Here is a 20305-nt window from a genome sequence, read left to right on the forward strand (position 1 = left end):
CTCTACGCCGTCTCCCGCCCACTGGGCGCCGCTGGCTAGCCGGGCTACAGAGTAAGCCTCCCGCAGGGTAGAGTGACAACTCGCCGATCGGAAGTTACTGTTGAAGGTAAGGCGGCCATAACTGATAATGGCAACAGGAGTTTCCTGGCTTCCTGTTTCCAGGGTGACGTAGATTTTTTTCCTTCGCCAGTCTCACCGTTACCCGGGGCAACAGCTGAGCGGTCTGGGAAGGGATGCATCTGTAAGTAAGCCCAAAGAGGTACCGTGGGTGACCAGACATCCCATGTTAGACAAGTTAATTCATACTCTGGACTACACGTCCAGTTTCCTGGCCCTTATTTTACTGAGACATCTGGTCACTTAGGTAGATGGCCCATACTTTAGGGCTCCGAAAATCCTTCTCCTGCCCGGAAGTTGCATTTGGCGCTTCGGAATAGGGTCATGGCGGAAGGATGTGAATAGCCTCACCGCCTGTGCCCTAGGGAATGCCCATTCTTGACCTCGGTTGCAAAGTGAGGTGAGTCCCTGGGCCCCAACCAGTACGGGCCGGACGGTCCCTGTGGGACGGAGCGCTGAAATGGAGAGCGGGGCTCAGGGCCCCTTCCGTTGGAAGCTGCTTTGCTTACCGGGCTGGTCTGGCGGCGCCCCGCCACCCCTCCGCCCCCCTGAGGCTCCCCGTGGGGTGAGGCAGCGCTACAGGCCGCCCTAGCCCAGACAGAGCCAGCCTGGCTGGGAGGGCCCCAGCGGGGAATGGGCGCGGACCTCGGGGCGGAGCTCCTAACTCCGGCAAAATGGAGCTCCTGACCACGCCTCCACAAGTTCCTATTAAGTACTTTCACTCTCTGGCCTTTAGAGGGAAGAGAATTCGGGAATTTGAGAAAATCATTTTACACCTTTAGCTATAAAAGAAAAAGATGAGCCCCTACAATCAGGGCAAGACCTCTATCTTTTTCCCCTGCCACCTGCCTTCTCATTCTGAGTTTTCCCCCCTTTCTGCGTCTGTCCTTTGACTCTTTGTAAGCTTTGACTGCGGTTCTTGTGGTGGGATGTACTATCCTAATCCTGCAGGTCTACAGTTTCTTAATGTGTTGAATATTTTTGAAAATACTGTATTGCTTTAATATGGCCCTTTACAAAGTTATCATACATTATCTTGTAGTTTCTTCTGTATGCTTGAGTCAAGAACTCTCAGTCATCTTGGTAATACCGGGTTGGATGCTTAAAGCCGCAGCAAAAAGACGAGAACTTTAAGGTAAAATTGATAATTGTTAATATCCAGCCAGTCAACAAAACCTACCTTCTCGACTTAATTTCTACTTCCCTGGTACTTACACGCCAGCCAAAATGAACTACTCTTGTTTCTTGGCGGTTAATTACTGAAGTCTGTTGTAGCACTCACCTTTTGTGATTCTGTCTGATTCTGTTATTCGTGGAGATGTGTTTCCAGATTCTCCCCAGCAGAAAGTAATTCCTCTGAGTTTAGCATTTTTGCACGTCTTTTATGACAATCAGTATGTTATATATATATAATAGCTGCTTGTGTTTTTAGCTTCACTACCATGTCTGCACCTAAATAGAATGGTTTGTATCCGATTCGTCTTCCTGTCATTTTCACCCTGCACATGATATTATTTTGGTAAATACTTACTGAAAGTTTGAATATCTCGGGTGTCTCTTGGATGCCCAAGACACTTCCAGCCAAGTTTTAGAGACCTTCAATTTATCAGAAATTCAGCTGAGCGCCTGCTAGTCAACCTTTTTTTACGTTTCCCCTGTGAAGTCTTTCTGACATGATTTTTTTTCCCCAATGTTTTATTATGAAAGTGTTCATATATTTAAAAGCTGAAAGAATTAAATAATTTAATGAATATTCATATACCCGTCATCTAGATGCAACAGTTAACATTTTGCCATATTTTTTTCATTCCTCATTTTTTCATTGTAAAAAGTTGCAGACACTTATTGTTAGGCAGACACCCTTAAGACTTTGAGCATGAATTTCCTGAGAATTTTGAAGTTCTCCAGCAAAACACAGTATCATTATTACAGCTGTTTTGTAATGTTTAAAATCTAGCCCAAGTGCTAATTTTCCTAATTTACCCAGGAATATCTTTTATACCTTCTCCTTCCCAATCCTGCAAAAAAAAAAAAATCAGGATCCAGTCAAAATGTTTCTTCAGCTTTAATGTAGTAGAGTTCCCCCATCTTTTTCCCCCTGTGACACTGGCATTTTGAAGAGTTCAAGCCAGGAGTCTTTTTGGAAATGAGCCTCCCTTTTTTCTTCTTGTAAACCAGAAGTTAGTCTAGAGGCTTAAGTTGAACAGTTTTTTTTGCAAGGATATGTCACAGTGTTCATACTTTTCCAGTCATGACTAAGCCTTCTCAAACGCCAAGTATACGCACCTTTTCCATGATTTGCTGGTTAAATCCATCTCACTTCTCAGCATGCTTACCCCTCTCCGGTGTCCTACAAAGAGGAGGGTAGCATTTAATCCTGTGTGTATAGAGTATGTGTTAGTGCCTTGGGTTGGCAACATAGACTGACTACCTTTAATAAAGTGTTGCTGCTACTTTGCCTATTCTTGGAGCTGATGCAATGTATTTCTGCAGTAAAGTGTACTGATGTCAGCATAGTTTATGAGTTTCAACTCCTGGCACCCTGCAGACATTGTTGAAAGATGTGTGGGCCCTGCTATTCAAATACAGATGAATCTTGATGTTATCAAAGCAAATACCAAGGCAACTGTTGGCCATCTGGTCACATTCCAATTTAGGCAATGTTATTTTTCTCACTGAAATTCTCATGCAAGTCTTAATTGGTCCTGGTGTTTTTGTGATAGCTTTTTGGTAGCATTAATCAGAGCCTATTAAAAATTACAAAATCAAGATTATGCTTAACACTTAGTACATTAGATACATCCTCTGTCTAATGGATAGATAAGTGTTTGTGGAATTTACTTCATAATCACAAAAGGAAAATTCTCAAGACTGCCAACCTCATATACTCCTTCTAGCCTAGACTTATATTTGATCATGAAAGATAAGTGAAAGGAAAAAACTGCACATAAGGGAGTGGAAGAAAATGCTCTGGGAGGACAGAATCTCTTAGATTGGTATAGAATGTTTTTAGCCATCATATTGAAAATTATGTAATGCATTCCGTTAGTTGCTTCCTTTGTGTAGAAGGGAATTTGCTTGTGTGGGAATACTCCAGATTTAAGTGAGGCAAAATAATACGCCAATTAAGATCACAGGTTTTAGCATCAGACCTGGGTTTCAGGAATAAGACTATTCAATAACTGGATGACCTTGGACAGTCTGTTCACTCTATTATCTATTAAACGGCGCCTTGCCAGGTGTGGCTCACACCTCTAATCCCAGCACTTTGGGAGGCCGAGGCAGGTGTATCACTTGAAGTCTGGAGTTTGAGACCAGCCTGGCCAACATGGCAAAACCCTGTCTCTACCAAAAATGCAGAAATTGGCCGGGTTTGGTCTCACATACCTGTAGTCCCAGCTACTCAAGAGGCTGAGGCATCAGAAACACTTGAGCTTGGGAGGCAGAGGTTGCAGTGAGCCAAGATCACGGCACTGCACTCCAGCCTGGGAACAGAGCAAGACTCTGTCTCGAAAAAGAAAAAAATAAATAAAATTTTTAAAAAAGAGCCTTAAAACCGTTAGGGATTGTTATACAGAATTAATTCAAATATATATAAAGTGCTTTACCTCAGTTTATATAGCACATGGAATGCAGTCAGTGTATGGTAGTTAATAACTTCTAAAGCAGTCCAGTTAGGGGACGTATTGAATTCGGGCACATATTGACATTGACTATTTAGTGAGTGAAGGAATGAATCTATGGCAGTAGTTCTCTTAAGTTTAATGTGGGGGACTTAACTAAAAGTTAGGGTCCAGCTACCGTGGATCATGCCTGTAATCCTAACAATTTGGGAAGCTCAGGTGGGCAGATCACTTGAGCCCAGGAGTTTGAGACCACCCTGTCTCAAAAAATACAAAATATTAACCAGGCAGGGTGTCATGTGCCTATAGTCACAGCTACTTGGGAGGCTGAGGCAGGAGGATCACTTGAGCCCAGAAGGTCAAAGCTGTGGTGAGCCATGATCACATGACTGCACTCTAACCTGAGCAACAGAGTGAGATCCTGTCTAAAAAAAAAAAGAAAGAAAAAGTATTCTGATTCAGCAATTCTGATTTCTGGAGAGCTCCAGAAAAATCTGTATTTTTAATAATTGTACAGGGAGTTTTGATGCAGATGATTTGGGGACTGGGCTTTGAGAAGCACTCTGTAGAGTATCAAACAACTTTTCTCTTTCCTTGCACACTGTTGAAATAGCTAACTAAATATCTCAGGTGCTGAGCAAATACTTTTTTAAAAGGTTAATAGCTAACATTTTTAGGACCACTGTCTAGTATTGAAATTTGAAATAGGAAGGGTTATTAGAAAAAGACATTTTATGTGAGTAGGATGTATCATTACTAACTTAATAGTAGTGTCTGCTACTGGATTTTCCCAGAGCCAGTGGCATCATCCAAGTTCACCCAAGAAGAATTCCCGTGCTTAGGCCTAGGCACATTTCAGAAGCTAGACACCACACATTTTATTCACATGAGCTTGAATTAATTAGCTAAATCGAACATGTTGGAACCTATTTCTACCAGCAGATGCCAGATAGCAAAACAGTAGAATCTACTGTAGTCTCCAATATATGACATATGATGTTACTTGGCATCTCCAGATAAACATTATCAATCCAAATTAAGCATCCTGCTAGCATGTGGGCAGTTGCTTGAGTGAATGTTACTACTTTATGTTTGCTGAAAAATGCATTCTTTCTAGGCTCCCCTTTTCACCTTTTTCTTATATTTACATTCAGAAATCTAGTATGTTTTTGAAAATTCACCTATCAGTTAACCACAAGTCTTGGATAAGACAAAAGATAAAAATGTTGTTATTCTACCATTGTCACCACCCCCACTCAGAACCCCCACAGTAGGCAGGTTGAATTTACTTTAAGGAACCCAACTTAATAAATATTCACAGAAGAAAAATATTCTTTACATAAAGTATCCTTTACAGTCCATGGCCATGATTGCTCCTGACTACTCCTTCAGTTCCCAGAGATTGTATTTTTGTATCTCAGTGCCCATTAATGATAAAATTAGCTTGGCATATGTTCACAGTGGCTCTGTGTTTTACTGTAGTTGCAAAGTCAAATGTGTACAATAGATGGGCAAGTAGTAAGAGGAAACAATAGGCAGTAAGTAGGAAGGACTGGAGAATTCCAGAGCATGTGCTTACCTAAGTGAAGCATCACTTCCCAGCCCTAGCCAAATTTTGCCATATTGAAATGTGGGCTTGATGTTGCCAGATTTGTCAAGTGGAACTAAAATTTGGATTTTTTGTGAAATTTCCTGATTTTTAAACATCGGCTCAAATACTTTTTAAATACCTGTAAACCAACAAAATACTTAAGTGGATAGCATCCAGGGTTACCAGTTTATGACATGTATGTTTCTTAACATGAAAACATAAGTGGTGTTTTTGTTGAGAATCTCAAAATGCTTCAGAAATTTTTTCTTTTTGCCATATGTCAACTGCATTTACTTCTGTAGGTTAGGCAACAAGTCACTGTCATCTCCATCAAAAATTCAAGAAAGATTATTTTATACAACAAGCCTCTGTTCCCTTGATTACAATTTTAAAGGTTTTAACCTTTGCTGCCCTTTTGAAAGTTTGTTCACATTTTCTCAACTTTGAGTTCTATTATGAAATAGGTTTGCTTTATTATCATACTTTTTAAAACATTTAAGAACACAATTTGGCAGCACATACTGCTTCAAAAGTAAGTGAAACAGGTTTTTAAAGAAAAGCACCTCTAAATAGATCATGCTGTCTTATACCATGATATTTATGAAGATTCAAAGATTTTTAGAGACAGAAGATACCGTATGGTAATCTAGAACAAGCCCTTTATTATAGCAATATGAAAATTAGTCCTGGAATAATAAATGTCATACTGTATTTCTAAGGACTTTTACATCCACTTATCACTTGAACCTTACAACCCAGGACAGATAATAAACATGTTTTGTATGAGAAAATCAAACCTCTGGTTAGCTAAGAAATGTATTCAAGGTCACAGCTAGTTAGCAGCATGACCAGAGTACAACCATGTACCCCATTTAAAGTATAAATGTGAAATAGAGTACAACTAGTTAGCACCAGAGAGCAACCCTGTACTTCATTTAAAATATAAAGGTGAAATAGATTGATTAGAAAAAAATGACAGACTCTAGTATAAGCTTCTGTTTTATTTAAGTCACACATTGGATATTACTGTCATAGTATTTAAAACACATGGAATCCTAGGATATGCTCAAGCATTCTATTTCTAACTTTAAAACTGGGGTCTTGTACAATAAGCATAAGCTGATAAGTTTAGATACATTAATACAGGGAAAAAGGAACTACAATGAAGATGTAGTGACAAGTGAGAAGTAGTAGGCACATATTATGGAGGATAAACACATAGACCCATGGAATGGCTCCTTGGGGCTCCCAGCAAAGATCAAATACTAGATTAAGGAGACTTAGTGTGGGGAGGACAGTTTTAAAAACATCTGAATCCCATCCTGAACATTTTTAGAAACCAAGACTTGACTTTGGCATCCACAATATGTTTTCATTTTGATGTTTCTGATCCATATGTATACGTTGTGAGTAATCAGGAATCAGAGTTTGAATTTTAGTAATTTAGTCTCCTTCTCTGTCTGTCCCCTGTGTGGCCACAGCTTACATTTTCCAGATGGCTAGATGAAGATAGGTGCAGTGTAAAGCTAATTGCCCTCTTCAGCTGTTCAACCCAGGATCAGTATCTTCTCATATGAGCTGTGATATAAGTTGTCATATAATTTGTGATATGATGAAGATAATTTAAAAATGCAAAATTTGAAAACTTTTAAAGTGTTGTATATTTCTAATTAAGCTTGGGATTTGAAAGTTTCAGTGACATAGTGTTTAAATAATATTTAATGCTATAAACAAAATCTAGAGTCAAAAACCAGTGTTTTTCCTAAGAGATTTCAGAACAGCATCAAACATGACAACTGGAATGCTAAATCTTCAAATTAAGAAGACAAAAAAAAAAAAAAAAGAAAAGCTACATGTTGGTTAGAGCCATATATTGGTCTGACTGTGACACAGCTCCCCTAAACTAAGGAGGAAGAAATGTGCTTTAGTCAATATGCTGCACTTACTTTTTCATCTACCTCATTCCTGAGATTTACTGTTTGCCTCATATTTTATTTTCACTGTCCTTTGTAAGGGTTATTAGTGTCTTCAAAATTTCCCATTTCAGTAGAAATTTAAGATTGTATGTTACTTCAGCCTTTGTTGGCTTCTGCACACCATAGTCTATGATTATCTCTCCACTGTCTTCTTAAATGTTGATATTCCTTCAGTGAAGCACCATACTAAACCTGCAGGGGACCTCCCTGTCAGTCCTACAGATGCAGCATAGAGGAAACTGAAAAGAGACCTTACCTTTGAGTAAGGCAGACCCGAGTTCAAATCCCATTTCTTCACTTGTCGACTATATGATGTTGGACAAGATAACTTTTCATAAACCTTGTTTTAGTCTGTTAAATTTCATCATATATATGTGTACCCAATATATAATTTTACCCATGTGCCCGTTCACCTCCCGCTGCAGTTGGGAGATGCAGTGGGAAGTGGATGGGCACATGGGTAATTCGATTATAAAATCACCCGTTATGGTGATAAAAGTTATTTTCAAAATTACTGCAGAAAATTCCTTAAAATATCTACTTAGTTGAAATACATGTGTGACTTCATACTAAACACTGTGTTGCTATTGTTATTCTTAAGCAAACGAAAATTTAAGAGCCACTAAGCTAACTAAAGAAGCTAAGGTAAATGTCTTGACATTTAAATGATTCTGCCTTTAATGTAACTCTTAAGAGTATAGGTATTGAGAGAAGAGGTGGAGAATTCTAAAATATTTTTGCTTGCCCATAGGGTTTTCATCATGCTTTTTTAGTAACAAGCCTCTGTAACTAATACATGTTAATAAGCTTATTTTTTCTGAAAATGTAATTTTATGCCAACATTATAATGGTACAGTATGGTAAGAATTGCTGACATTCATTGAGCTCTCATGCAGGGTTTGGTCTGATGGCTTTATATGAATTATATCTTTAATGCACCAGCCATCTCAAGTTGATGCCATTGTAAGCTTTATCTTGCAGTTGAAACAAAGGCTTAGAAAATCAAGTAATTTGTAAAAAGCGACTAATCTGACTTCAGCTGCTTCTTTCAACCACCATATTATATTCTTGTCTCTTTTTATCTTCACCTCACCACTCACCATCTTGCCATATCTTTCTTGAGTGATTACATCCACCTCTGTAGCTTGCACTACTGTACAGTTGACTCTGGGCCTCCAGTCCTTTTTACCTTCCTCTTGGACTTCCACACACTGTGAATCTAAACTGAACTCATGGTCTTTACTCTTCCTTCTCAACCTTCTCATCTGTGTTTCCAATATGAATTAATATGGGTATATCCACAATCATGTTAGCTCACTTCAGTCGTCCGTGGTCATTTCATTATCACCCACTGGCGGTGGGGGGTGGGAAGGTGGAGGATGTTTGAATCTCAACTTCTTGTATCCTTAATTACCTCATATCTTCTCCTCTTAGTGTCTGTTATCACTGCTTTAATTCATACTTTCATCATCTTACCTAAACAATTACAGCTTCCTTACTAATCTTTCCTCTAGTGTCTCTTCTCATTTTTCCTTCATTTTGTCTAGAATATGTTTCCAAAACATGAATCATGTCACATAACTGCTTAGAACCATCCAATTAGCTCCCTTCTGACTATAGGATACGAAGTCCAAATTCAGCATTGCAGACTGAGTGTGAACTGGCCTCTACCTGGTCACTCCCACCACAATACCCGGTGCACACTGTACATGCACTGCACTCTAGCCATGTCCCCCAACAGAACACTTTTTTTTTTAATGCTTCTTCATTTGAACGTATTGTTCGCTTTGTCTACAACATCTGCCCTTTGCTATACATCTCCTTCTCTGCCTAGTAAACCCCCATTCAACTTTCTGGGACTAGCTCCAATGTCATGTTGAATGATTCTTTTTCAGAGACCACCCATTGTCCCCTATCCTTGTCCAAGTTTTTAGTGGTTTTCATTTCTTAAGGCACAATAAGCATGCTTTTATTAAAGTACATTGTATTCAATTATAATTACTTATTTACGTGTGTCTCATTCCCTACCTCACCTCCACCAAAGAAAGGAACTGGTTCTTACCTACTCTGTCTCCCTCACTTAGCTACGGCTGGTACATTATAGACATTTAGTATGTTTGTTGAAAGAAAAAATCTGTTCGTATAGGCACTTTATCATTCCAAATTCTTTTTATGTTACTTTTGTTAGTTTTCTACTCTGAAAGAGTAATGCTTTTGTTGTCACCTAAAACAATGACATTCTCATGTTTATCACTCTAGTCTTTACTGTCCAGTGTTTATTTCCAAATAGAATACAAGGTACAGCATTAGTTTGACCTATCAACTTATAATTTCTGTCCACTGTAGAGATTTATACTTTCTTGAACAAAGAACTAGGAGCTAGGCTCTTTTCCCAAATATGTAATAGGTATGCAGGGAAGATCTTAGTGAAGGATTCTGTCTTTCTCTAAGATTTTCATTTGTAGGTCTCCTGCAAGTCCACAACATTTAAGTTCAAGAGATGACATAAGAGCCAACCTTTTCTAGCCGGGCACGGTGGCTCATGTCTTTAATCCCAGCACTTTGGGAGGCTGAGGTGGGTGGATCACGAGGTCAGATCGAGACCAGCCTGGCCAACATGGTGAAGCCCCGTCTCTACTAAAAATACAAAAATTAGCTGGGTGTGGTGGCGCATGCCTGTAATCCCAGCTACTCGGGAGGCTGAGGCTGGAGAATTGCTTGAACCCAGGAGGTGGGGGTTGCAGTGAGCTGAGATTGCACCACTGCACTCCAACCTGGTGCCAGAGCAAGACTCCGTCTCAAAGAAAAAAAAAAAAAAAGGCCAACCTTTTCATAACAAAATTATATAAATCTTAGTCTTTACAGTTTGAAGGGTCCTGCTGTTGATTGCTTTTGTTTCTATGAAGATACTTGCCTGATTAATGGAAAATCTATTGAGGGTATCATTGTTTTGCTGGCTTGAGTTCACCACCACCCCATCATGGCTTTTACTTAAATCACTGCTTCATACACTTCCCTTTGCCTGTTGGACACTTGTTCTGAAAAGTCTCATAAGCATATCTTAGTCATTAGATTCCAAAGTTGAACTCTTGTATTTCCCTAGCTTTATGATTTCACAGTGTAGCTAGTTGCTCAATTGAAGCACCCATTTTTCACCTGCACCTAAACTATTTGAAATACCCCTGTAATTGTCCTCCTGAATACATTTAAATCTGTTCAGGTCATTCTCATTCTTAAAATATTTCAGTGGTTCTCCTTATTTCCTTCAAAATCAATTTGATTGCAGTTTGGTTTGGGTTTGTTTCCAGACAGGTTGCTCGTAACTTTTTTTTTTTAATAGCATTCCTTGCCTCTCCCATAACGCACCATGTGCTTTGTGTTGCCCATCTTCATGCCTCTCCACAAACTGTTGTTACCTGCACCTAAAGTTCCTCCCCCACCATTTGTAGCTGACACAGTTTCTCCCTATTCTGTGTTCCCATGGCATTTTTACAAATACTTCTAAGTATAGAACTTATATTGCATTATGCTTCTTCGCTTATATGCCTATTTCTTCTCCCTCCACCCCCATCCTTCAGGATCCTCAAGCCTAGAGACTATGCCTTAGTAAGTCTGATGCTGAATTAAAATTTCAATATAAGATGACTTGCCATTTGAATACTTCAATTTTGTTCTTAACCTTTTCTTAGTAATGGATGTTCATGTAATAGAAAGTAGAAATAAGGCCCATAAATAACCATTAGTTAGCATTTTGGCACAAAATATTGCACTTGTGTCACTAGAAACCCCCATATCAGAATATCCTTGTGATAGGAGAAAAAGATGTCATTTTTGCCAAGTCTACAAGTCTTTTGCAAGATTTTATCTTTTCATATTTAAATAATTCCTTTTTAAAAAGACAGCTTTGTCCAGGATGGTCTAAACTTTTCACTTAATAGAGAAAAAAGTCATTCTTCACTTGATTTTAATAAATGTTACATTCAAAAGAAATACAGTTTTTACTAATTTCAAAATTAGTTATTGGTAAATACTGGTATTTTCCTTAAATGTGCTTAAGATATAGCATCTTACTACATATGCCATATTGAAAGCGACATTGCCCTAGGAATACAAAGTGTGTTCTAGGTAATACTGGTCCCATAATTGCACTTTTAAAGAATTCCAGAATCACATAACTTTAGGAAACAATATATACTCGGTTCTCCTGTTTGAAATTTATCACATACTTTAGCATATTAAAGTTTCTAAAGAATCCTGTTGTTAAAAAGAAAGTTTAACTTTTTTCCTTCCCAGGGCTTCTCAAATTTAATAACTATGGAATCTTCTCAGAAAGTCCGTAAACATCTCAAAGAACTATGTGGTTATTGTATTGATCATCAGTCTATATACCAGGATTTGCAGATCCCTCAAGATGCCTGAAGACAATCGGAGGGGTATACAAGCAAGCGAGGTTAAGAACAATCAATTTTCAGATCCTAAACTTTTATATGTGATGTCTGCTGATAATGCATTCCCTGAGAAAATGGACCTGTGAATAAACTATGCTTCATCTCATTTCCTATCTCCCCTTTCACCATTTTTTTTTTTTTTTCTTGAGACAAGCTCTTACTCTGTCACCTAAGCTAGAATGCAGTGGCGTGATCATATCTCAGTGCAACCTAAAACTCGGGCTCAAGCAGTACCCTCACCTCAGCCTCCCAAGTAGCTGAGACTAACAGGCATACTCCATCATGCCCGGCTAACTTTTTTTTTAATTTTTTGTAGAGATGAGGTCTTGCTTTGTTGTCCAGGCTGGTCTTGAACTCCTGGGCTTAAGCAGTCCTCCCACTTTGGCCTTCCAAAGTGCTGGGATTCCAGATGCGAGCCACCATACCAGTCCCACAATTATTTTTCTAAGAATGTATGAAGGAGAGGCATCTCTCTAGCCTGGTAGACTCTTACTATGACAAAATGCTCAAGGGAATAAACATCTCTTAGGAGCTAAACACAGAGACAAGGAAACATTGGTAACTCTAGTAAGAAAGACTAAGGGCTTTGCTAATTATTAAGTAAGTAGTGCTTTTGAAAGTCAAGAGACTGTTCTCAGCTTTCAGCAATACTGAAGGAATACCTAATTGAGTAGTCTGCTGGTCATTTAAAATTATTTCTTGATGATAGGTCACTACATCATCACTACACAACCCTCCCGGATTCACGCCATTCTCCTGCCTCAGCCTCCCGAGTAGCTGAGACTACAGGTACCCACCACCACACCTGGCTAATTTTTTGTATTTTTAGTAGAGACAGAATTTCACCGTGTTAGCCAGGATGGTCTCGATCTCCTGACCTCATGATCCACCTGCCTCGGCCTCCCAAAGTGCTGGGGTTACAGGCGTGAGCCACCACACCCAGCCCCCGCACCAGGGATTTTTAACTTGCCAAATGTGTATGATTGATTTGAAGGCAATAATCCATCCTAGACATGCCTTTTAACTCTCACTCCTATAGCAGAGTAAAATTTTCATAACAAAGATTTGGTTTTTCTTCAAGTTTTTCAGCATTAATTTTAGACATCCAGCTCAAATAGCTACAACAGGTTTGCATACCTTATCATGATTTTGGAATGCACTGTTCATCAAAACTATTATCTCTGGGAGAAATTACAAACTTTAGAATCTACGTAAGTAAAGGAAGCAGCAGATTATTTTCCATTTACCTAGACCAAGGCCTTCAAAAAATGAATTGACACTGTATTCTGTGAGCATTGTAAGTTTGGTTCTATTAATGTAAGAAAAATTTCATTTTCTGTAATTTAAAGTTTTCTCTTAAAATATGCCTTGACAATCTGCATCATTTTTTAATTTGGCATAGTATTCCGTTCTATGGATGTTCCATGATTTATTTAACCTTTGATCTGCTGGTGAACATTTAGTTAGCTTTATCTATTGCTGAACATTTTGCTATTCAACACGATGCTTTAATGAACATTCTTTTATACATTTGTGTTGTTTCTTTACAGCCAATTACCATGTCAAAGAAAATGCGCATATTTAGTTTTAATAGATACAGTACTGCAAAATATCCCTCTAAAAAAGCTTAACAACAGTGCTAATTTCCCTATACCGTCCCTGTGGATACTATCAGACTTTTAACTTTTTGCTGTTTAAAAAGACACTACACATGCACTCATACACACAAAAGCAGTCTTTGTTTAAATGTCACCTTAATGAGGTCATCATAATTTTCCTCTTAAAATTGAAACACCACCCCCCTCAGCATTCCTTAATCCCCTTTACACTATTTTCTGTAGACCTTCTGGCATGCTGTTGTTTCTCTCTTCTTACTCTAGACTGTAGGCTCCAAAAAGGCAAAGTTTTGAGTTTTTGTCCTGTTCATTATGAACAATGCTTTGCATATGATAAAAAAAAATTCGCATATTTATTGAATTAAATGGCCATGGCAGTTGTAGAATACACATGAATTTCAGCCATAGCTGTTATGTTTCTCCTTTAGCCCGTCTGTCCCTGGTTTAAATACATCTCACCTGACAAGAAAGTTCTCTTAAAAGTAGCCACAACTGCTTAGAATGCATTACTCTAAGCAAATCACCCATGTCTGGCTATTAGCAGGCCGTGTGGGAGAAGGAAATACTGTCTGTATAGCAACATATGGTCAACAGTAGGCTGCATATACAACAGTGGTTCTGTAAGATTATAATGAAGCTGAAAAATTCCTGTTGCCTAATGATGTCATACCCGTTGTAATGCTCATGATATTATGGCAGAACACTTTACTTTTTCTATGTTGATACACAAATACTTATCATTGTGTTACAATTGCCTACTGTATTCAGTGCAGTAACATGTACACGTTTATAGCCTAGGCCCAGTAGACTGTACCATATAGCCTAGATTTATGTTAGGCTATACCATCTAGGTTTGTATAAGTACACTCTTAGGATGTTTGTACCATGACAGAACCACCTAATGATGCATTTCTCAGAACATATCCCATCATTAAGAAACACATGACTGTACTCCTTCCTACTCTGGACTCCCAGGGCAGTTGATTATCAAAGTAGAGCCCAGCCAGTGCTGGCCATCCAACCACCACCTTGCTTACTTTAGCCCTTCCCTTCCTGTTTCTTTCCTGCCAATGCCTAAGGGGGCCTAGAAACAAGAACCAACCCTATTAAAACAGACATTCTATCCAGGCAAGTGACTGGCACTGATCTCCCCCACACTAGGCACAACCCACTCCCTACCATCCCTTTGGCTCCACACCATTTACAGTAACAATGGCACCTTAGTCAAACAGAGAACTGAGGTTTGGTAGAGCACCAAGTTTCATTGTTTTTGTCAGGCAGATTTTAGATGTGAAAAAGGTATCAGACTAAGAGAAAACAAAGGATAGTGACAATTCAGAGTAGCTGGAGTTGCTTATGCTATATAACAGCTAAAAGTTGTTCATCTACCACTTTAGCATTTTGGTGATACATGTAAAAATCCTTAGCTCCTATGTATTTCCTTCACATTTATCAGCATCTATAATGTCCTCCCTTTTGGTGGCATATCATGTCAGGTTTACTTCAAATAAGGAAACGTGATCATAATGAATATTTTCACTGTGATATATTTAATGGAGAGGCTAGGTGGTATTTTTGATACTTTAATTCAAGGCTAATCAGGGGGTCTAGTAACCTTCATCCTAACCTGGAAAAAAAAAAAAAAAAAAAGGTAGTGATCACTCGGTACCACTGGCAGGCCTAAAAAGAAAAGAGTATGGTAGGAGAAGCTGTGCAGTCTAAGAAAATTGTATATTGTATTTACTTCACATTCCATTTAGTGATGAGTTGCTTTATTCCTGGTCCATTACTTATTTCATCATCTCTCCCAGCTAGAGCAGTATAGGGGTAAAGTTTGATGACAAAGTTCTGGAAAGCAGATAGAGGTTTTCAGGAACTTAGACGTTCCAGAATAAGAATCTGAGCCAGAGAGAGGAAGAGACTTGAATACAGAGTAGGAAGCTTTTATTAGGAATGTCAAAGTAGTGGAGCGGGAATAACAAAGACCAGAAGAAGCTTCACTTGATTATAATTAATTTGCAGTGGTTGGTAAAGGCAGGCACCAAGCCAGATTCACCACTTTATAAATAATAAATCTGCGGGGGTGATGTTGTGAAAGATGCATGGTAAGGTTGCATCAGCAAGGTGAATCACTTGAGTGGGTGGGACCGTCTAGAAAAGCATCTGTGTTTGGAAAGGGATCATTCTACAGCTTAGTCCAGAACACCTTGAACACAGCATAGCAGAATCTTGGCTGTAATACTTGGAGCAAATGTCACTGGCAAAAATGGCATATGTGCTGGGATGTTCATAAGAAATACTCATAGTTAAGTATTGCTGGTCCTTTTGCATATAGAATCTCAGTATTAGAGGAAAATAGTAAACTGAAACTCTACCTTATTTCTGTTCTTTACGAGCCAGTTTCACCTATTGTATTACTTCGTTACCAGTTGCAGCTGTGTAGCCAGTGAGCCATAGGCTTCTTTTTGTTAGGCACAAAGTAGAAACCAGCTGTTGAGACAAGTAGGGATCTTATGTTAGCCTGCCAGTTCCTCCTTTTCCTACCTACCTGCCTCACCCCCCGTCTCAAATGGTGGTCATGTTTTTTGTCACTCACCATTCAGGGGAGATGCTATCAAGGAACCATGCTGGCTACACACAAATGCCTTTTCCTCAGATGATATTAATCATCTTTGCCTTAAAAACTGAAGCTCTTCCAAGTTTTCACTATGAGAGAAAAAAAAATTATAACACCTAGCCTTGTAGTTAACACCACAACTGAATAATGGAAGTTGACAAGATCTAAATGTTTATGCAAACTATCCCAAGGTCACAGGAAATTAATGGCAATATTATACAAGGTGAGGGTAGTTCACTTTCTACAGGAATTTGGATTTTACTTCTTAAACTACAATGGAAATGTCTCAGGCAATTTGCTTTGGGAATTTATTCTTGAATAATACTGATTTCTCATTGAAGGAAAAAATACTGTATCCAACAACTCAGATATGGCAGAAGTGAAGTCAATGTTCCGGGAAGTTCTTCCAAAACAAGGTATGTACATCACAAATATTGAAGTCATTATTATAGGGACTAAACAAGTGATAAGCAGTGTCACATAGGAGGCTTAATAGCTAAACATCTGTAGCTATTGTGTTCCGTATTATCCCATTTACTGTCTTTTACTATATGCTTTTTCATGATATCCAGTAAAAGGATAACAAATGAAACATTGTTTCTTATACCTAAAATTGCCAAGTAGCTATTTAATTCCTAACATTGCTAATTACAATATGAATTTTTTTTTTTAAAGAAACAGGTTCTCACTCTGTCATCCAGGCTTGGGTACAGCTGGCACAATCATAGCTCACTGCAGCCTTGAACTACTGGGCTCCTGCCTAGCCTACTGATATGCTAGTACTAGCCAGGCATGTGCTACCATGCCTGGCTAATTTGTTTTTATTTTTGTAGAGACGGGATCTCAATGTGTTGCCTAGGCTGGTCTCAAACAATCCAACCCCTTTGGCATCCCAAAGTGGTGGGATTACAGGTATGAGCTACCATGCCCGGCTCAATATGAAACTTCAATGAAAGAAATAATGGAATTTACTGTAATGTTAAATAGGTCTGAAAGTGGAAAAAGAGAAACCTAAAGCAACAGTAAGAAAAGCCAAAGGTTTAAACATTCAGTTATTTGAATATTTGTTAAATATCATACTTTGCTATATTTTTTGCACTATGTATATATATTCTGCCAAATCTTATTTTAAAATTAAACTTCTGACACAAAAAGTTGTGTCTTATGGTAGCATAGATTCTTGGGTAGAAAGCTCAAAACTTGTCTTCCTCAGAAACACCCCAGTAGTAAGAAATGCTTAGAGTGACAATGATCTTTCTGGTCCCACAGCAAAACTCAGTTTAGGTACGAGTTTTTCAGTGACAACAGATTAATTTTTTAGACCTTCATTCTAGCTGCAAATCTAACTACCAAACAACTGGGTTATCGTTCTTGAATTAATTCTTATTTCTTCTTAAACTTAGGGCCATTGTTTGTGGAAGATATAACCACAATGGTGCTGTGTAAACCCAAACTTTTACCCTTAAAATCTCTGACTCTGGAAAAACTAGAGAAAATGCATCAAGCAGCACAGAATACAATTCGCCAACAAGAAATGGCAGAAAAGGATCAACGGCAAATAACCCACTGAATAACTGAGAACAGTTTTAGGGAACAGTTGTTTAGGGAACAACCTACATTATCTATTTAACAATAACTAGAAAATACGCTTCTGTGTGCTGAAAGTAGTATGTGTTAATATTATCAATAAAATTGAGAGTATTCATATAAATACAAAAATATCCAAGATTGATGAAATTTGTATTGTGAATATAAACACGCTGGTTTGTATTGAACATAAACAGTTGAACTATGAACCAAGTTTTATGGGGTTTAAGTCATGTTTTTAGAATTGCAAATTAAATTATTTGTTCACCATTGCTATTGCTATCTTTTATAGGTAACTTTCTTGGGATCTCTTATAGATAACATTCTTGGGCACAAGGGACTAAATACAACTTTTATATACAGAGGATCTTTATATGTTTATTAAATCTGAAGATACATTCCAATCTTGCATAAAGTGTTCATTGAGCTTTTACATAAGAAACAAAATTTTTAAACCAATTTTATGTGCCGTGTCACGTTTAATGCTATCTTGTGCGACCAGATCCTACCAGTAACAACAAAACTGTCTTAAACCTTTTTTTAAGACAGAGTTTCGCTCTTGTTGCCCAAACAAGTGCAATGGCACCATCTCAGCTCACTGCAACCTCCGCCTCCCAGGTTCAAGCTATTCTCCTGCCACAGCCTCCCAAGTAGCTGGGACTACAGGCATGCGCCACCATGCCTGGCTAATTTTGTATTTTTAGTAGAGATGGGGTTTCTCCATGTTGGTCAGGCTGGTCACAAACTCGCAACCTCAGGTGATCCGCTCACCTCAGCCTCCCAAAGTGCTGAAATTACAGGTGTGAGCCACTGCGCCCAGCCCTTAAATCTCATTTTTAAGAAACCCTCACCTATTCTGTGGTCAGCTAACTTTTAATTACATTAATTTTAAGGACTTGAGAATAAACTGACTGCATTTATCATCCAAGTGTCAAACAATAAAAAACCTAAAAATGGTAACTATATTTATATAAGCTGAGGTAATATGGGCTTGATAAAACCCATGAGGCAAATATGAACATTAAACTTGGTTTTAATTCTAATGGACTGTATCTAAACCTGTAATTAGTATACTCCTAACAGTACCCTCATAAATTCTGAATATAATTCTTGTTTGCTACAGTCAATATTTGGCAGTTTAAATTAGCATAGACCTTGAGGCCTTGCTATTAGGCTATGTAAAAGAGGTTAAAAATATGATCATTCTGTGTTATTAATTGGTAATATTTTCTCATACATTGGGTAAATGTCAAGCTTTGGGTCTTTGGAGTATAACTTTTTGTAACACTAGCCATTACTTGGTAACAGAATTTAAGGATGATGGAATGATGGAAGGTATAACATATTTCTAAAACTTAAGCTCTAGGTCAGATGACAATGGAGTAAAGTGATACCTGCATTTTCTTCCCCAGTGTAATCTTAATTTACAATTGTACTTTTCACTTAAAATTTTGTAGGGAAAAACAGTTTTCAAGGAACACTAAGATTAAATTCACTAGGTTCAAATATGCTTCCTTATGAGATTTAAACTTTACTGTATGAAATTAAAGTTTAAGAGACCTAAAATAATGTACTCCCAATAAAGAATCAACACTGCTTCACATGTTTTATTTTGGTGTACATTCTTCCAGAACCAGGTTCATTTTTCCAGTTTTGTAAAAAAATAGATGTTCCAGCCACCATTTACTTAACTGTCTAGTCTTTTAAGACCAATCAGTATGTTCCCTGGAAAGATGAATAAGTCTCATGACTAATTTTTAAAAAATTCTTTAAGACAAAGAAACAACTTTCTTTTTTTACTCCCAAAGCACAGTATCTCAACAGCAGCAGCCAACATGGGGTTTTAGCAGCTTAACTTTACCCCCTAAATAAAGCTTTGTATAAACCAGTGATTTTACTACAAAAAACACTGTCCTTGAAAGAAAGGAGTGGCAGTCAGACATCAATGCAAAACTTGGAATGATTAGGTCATAAACATGGCACTTACAAAAGGTAGCTTATTAGAATATTCCACTTAAGAAGAGGTTGCTTTTCTGTCCCTCCTTTGCCCCCTCGAAAAACAGAAAAAAAAGAAAAAACATTTCCTTTAAAAATTCCCCTTAAATGTAGGTTTATAAAATGTCAGAAATGCCTTGTACCCAAAACAAGTGCTTTAAAAAAAAAAAAAAAAAACTTGTGCTAACAACTCTTACAATTCAGATATATATTTTTAAAACATCTAAGACTGCAAGAGTTCTTATATTCAGTAGCTCTCTGGTTTAAGACGACCTCCATCTCCTTCGCTTACAAAACGCTTTCTGCCCCTGTAATGAAGAAAAAAAACAAAGACATGAAAACAGATACAGATTCTGACTATAGTCAACAAAAAAAATTTAGCACTTGGTATTTTTTTGTTACGTGTTAGCTTTTAAAGGGTTTTCCATTAAAAAAAAAAAAAAAAGCATGCCTCTAATTCCTTTGGAAAAGACTCCCTACTATATATCTTACCATAAAACATGAATATCAAATCTGAGTTTTTATTTTAGTAAGTTCACTATCCAAACAGTCACATTAAAAAAAAAGTTGACTCAAACTAAAGCATTTTATTTAGAAATTTGAATTTATTTCTAATTATTATTTGTAAGCTTAACAGTGAGCCAAATAGGAAACACTAACATAATTCAGAAATATGCAAACTGGAGCTGTGGAACCTATCAAAATATCCATTTGACAATTAAAAAAAAAGTTTTA

The 20305-nt window shown here is 37.8% G+C and overlaps 2 protein-coding genes across 9 annotated transcripts in view; one reads left to right on the forward strand and one right to left on the reverse strand.

The window, feature by feature from the left end:
- Positions 1-19637, forward strand: BBIP1 (BBSome interacting protein 1). Of its 6 annotated transcripts, XM_033183066.1 has the most exons (5): positions 10-106; positions 191-241; positions 1160-1252; positions 16330-16404; positions 17392-19637. In XM_033183066.1, exons 4-5 carry the CDS (start codon positions 16359-16361, stop codon positions 17556-17558), a joined length of 213 nt encoding a protein of 70 aa, XP_033038957.1. In that variant the 5' UTR covers positions 10-106; positions 191-241; positions 1160-1252; positions 16330-16358; the 3' UTR covers positions 17559-19637. The 6 variants fall into 6 exon arrangements, with proteins under 6 accessions (XP_033038965.1, XP_033038957.1, XP_033038980.1 ...); XM_033183074.1 differs by lacking the exon at positions 191-241 and having other exon boundaries at positions 1-106; XM_033183089.1 differs by lacking the exon at positions 1160-1252.
- The window catches only part of PDCD4 (programmed cell death 4), a 27151-nt gene continuing 26001 nt past the window's right edge, over positions 19156-20305 (reverse strand). For 2 of the 3 annotated variants that reach the window (XM_033183031.1, XM_033183039.1), the window contains one exon: positions 19158-19878. In XM_033183031.1, coding sequence (XP_033038922.1) covers positions 19818-19878 — 61 coding nt within the window. In that variant the 3' untranslated portion in view covers positions 19158-19817. Of the gene's footprint in view, positions 19879-20305 lie in introns of all 3 variants that reach the window. The other variant, XM_033183047.1, reaches the window with a different exon arrangement.

Source organism: Trachypithecus francoisi, unplaced genomic scaffold, assembly GCF_009764315.1.
Source record: "Trachypithecus francoisi isolate TF-2019V2 unplaced genomic scaffold, Tfra_2.0 Contig01579, whole genome shotgun sequence".
In the NCBI taxonomy this organism is placed as follows: Eukaryota; Metazoa; Chordata; class Mammalia; order Primates; family Cercopithecidae; genus Trachypithecus; species Trachypithecus francoisi.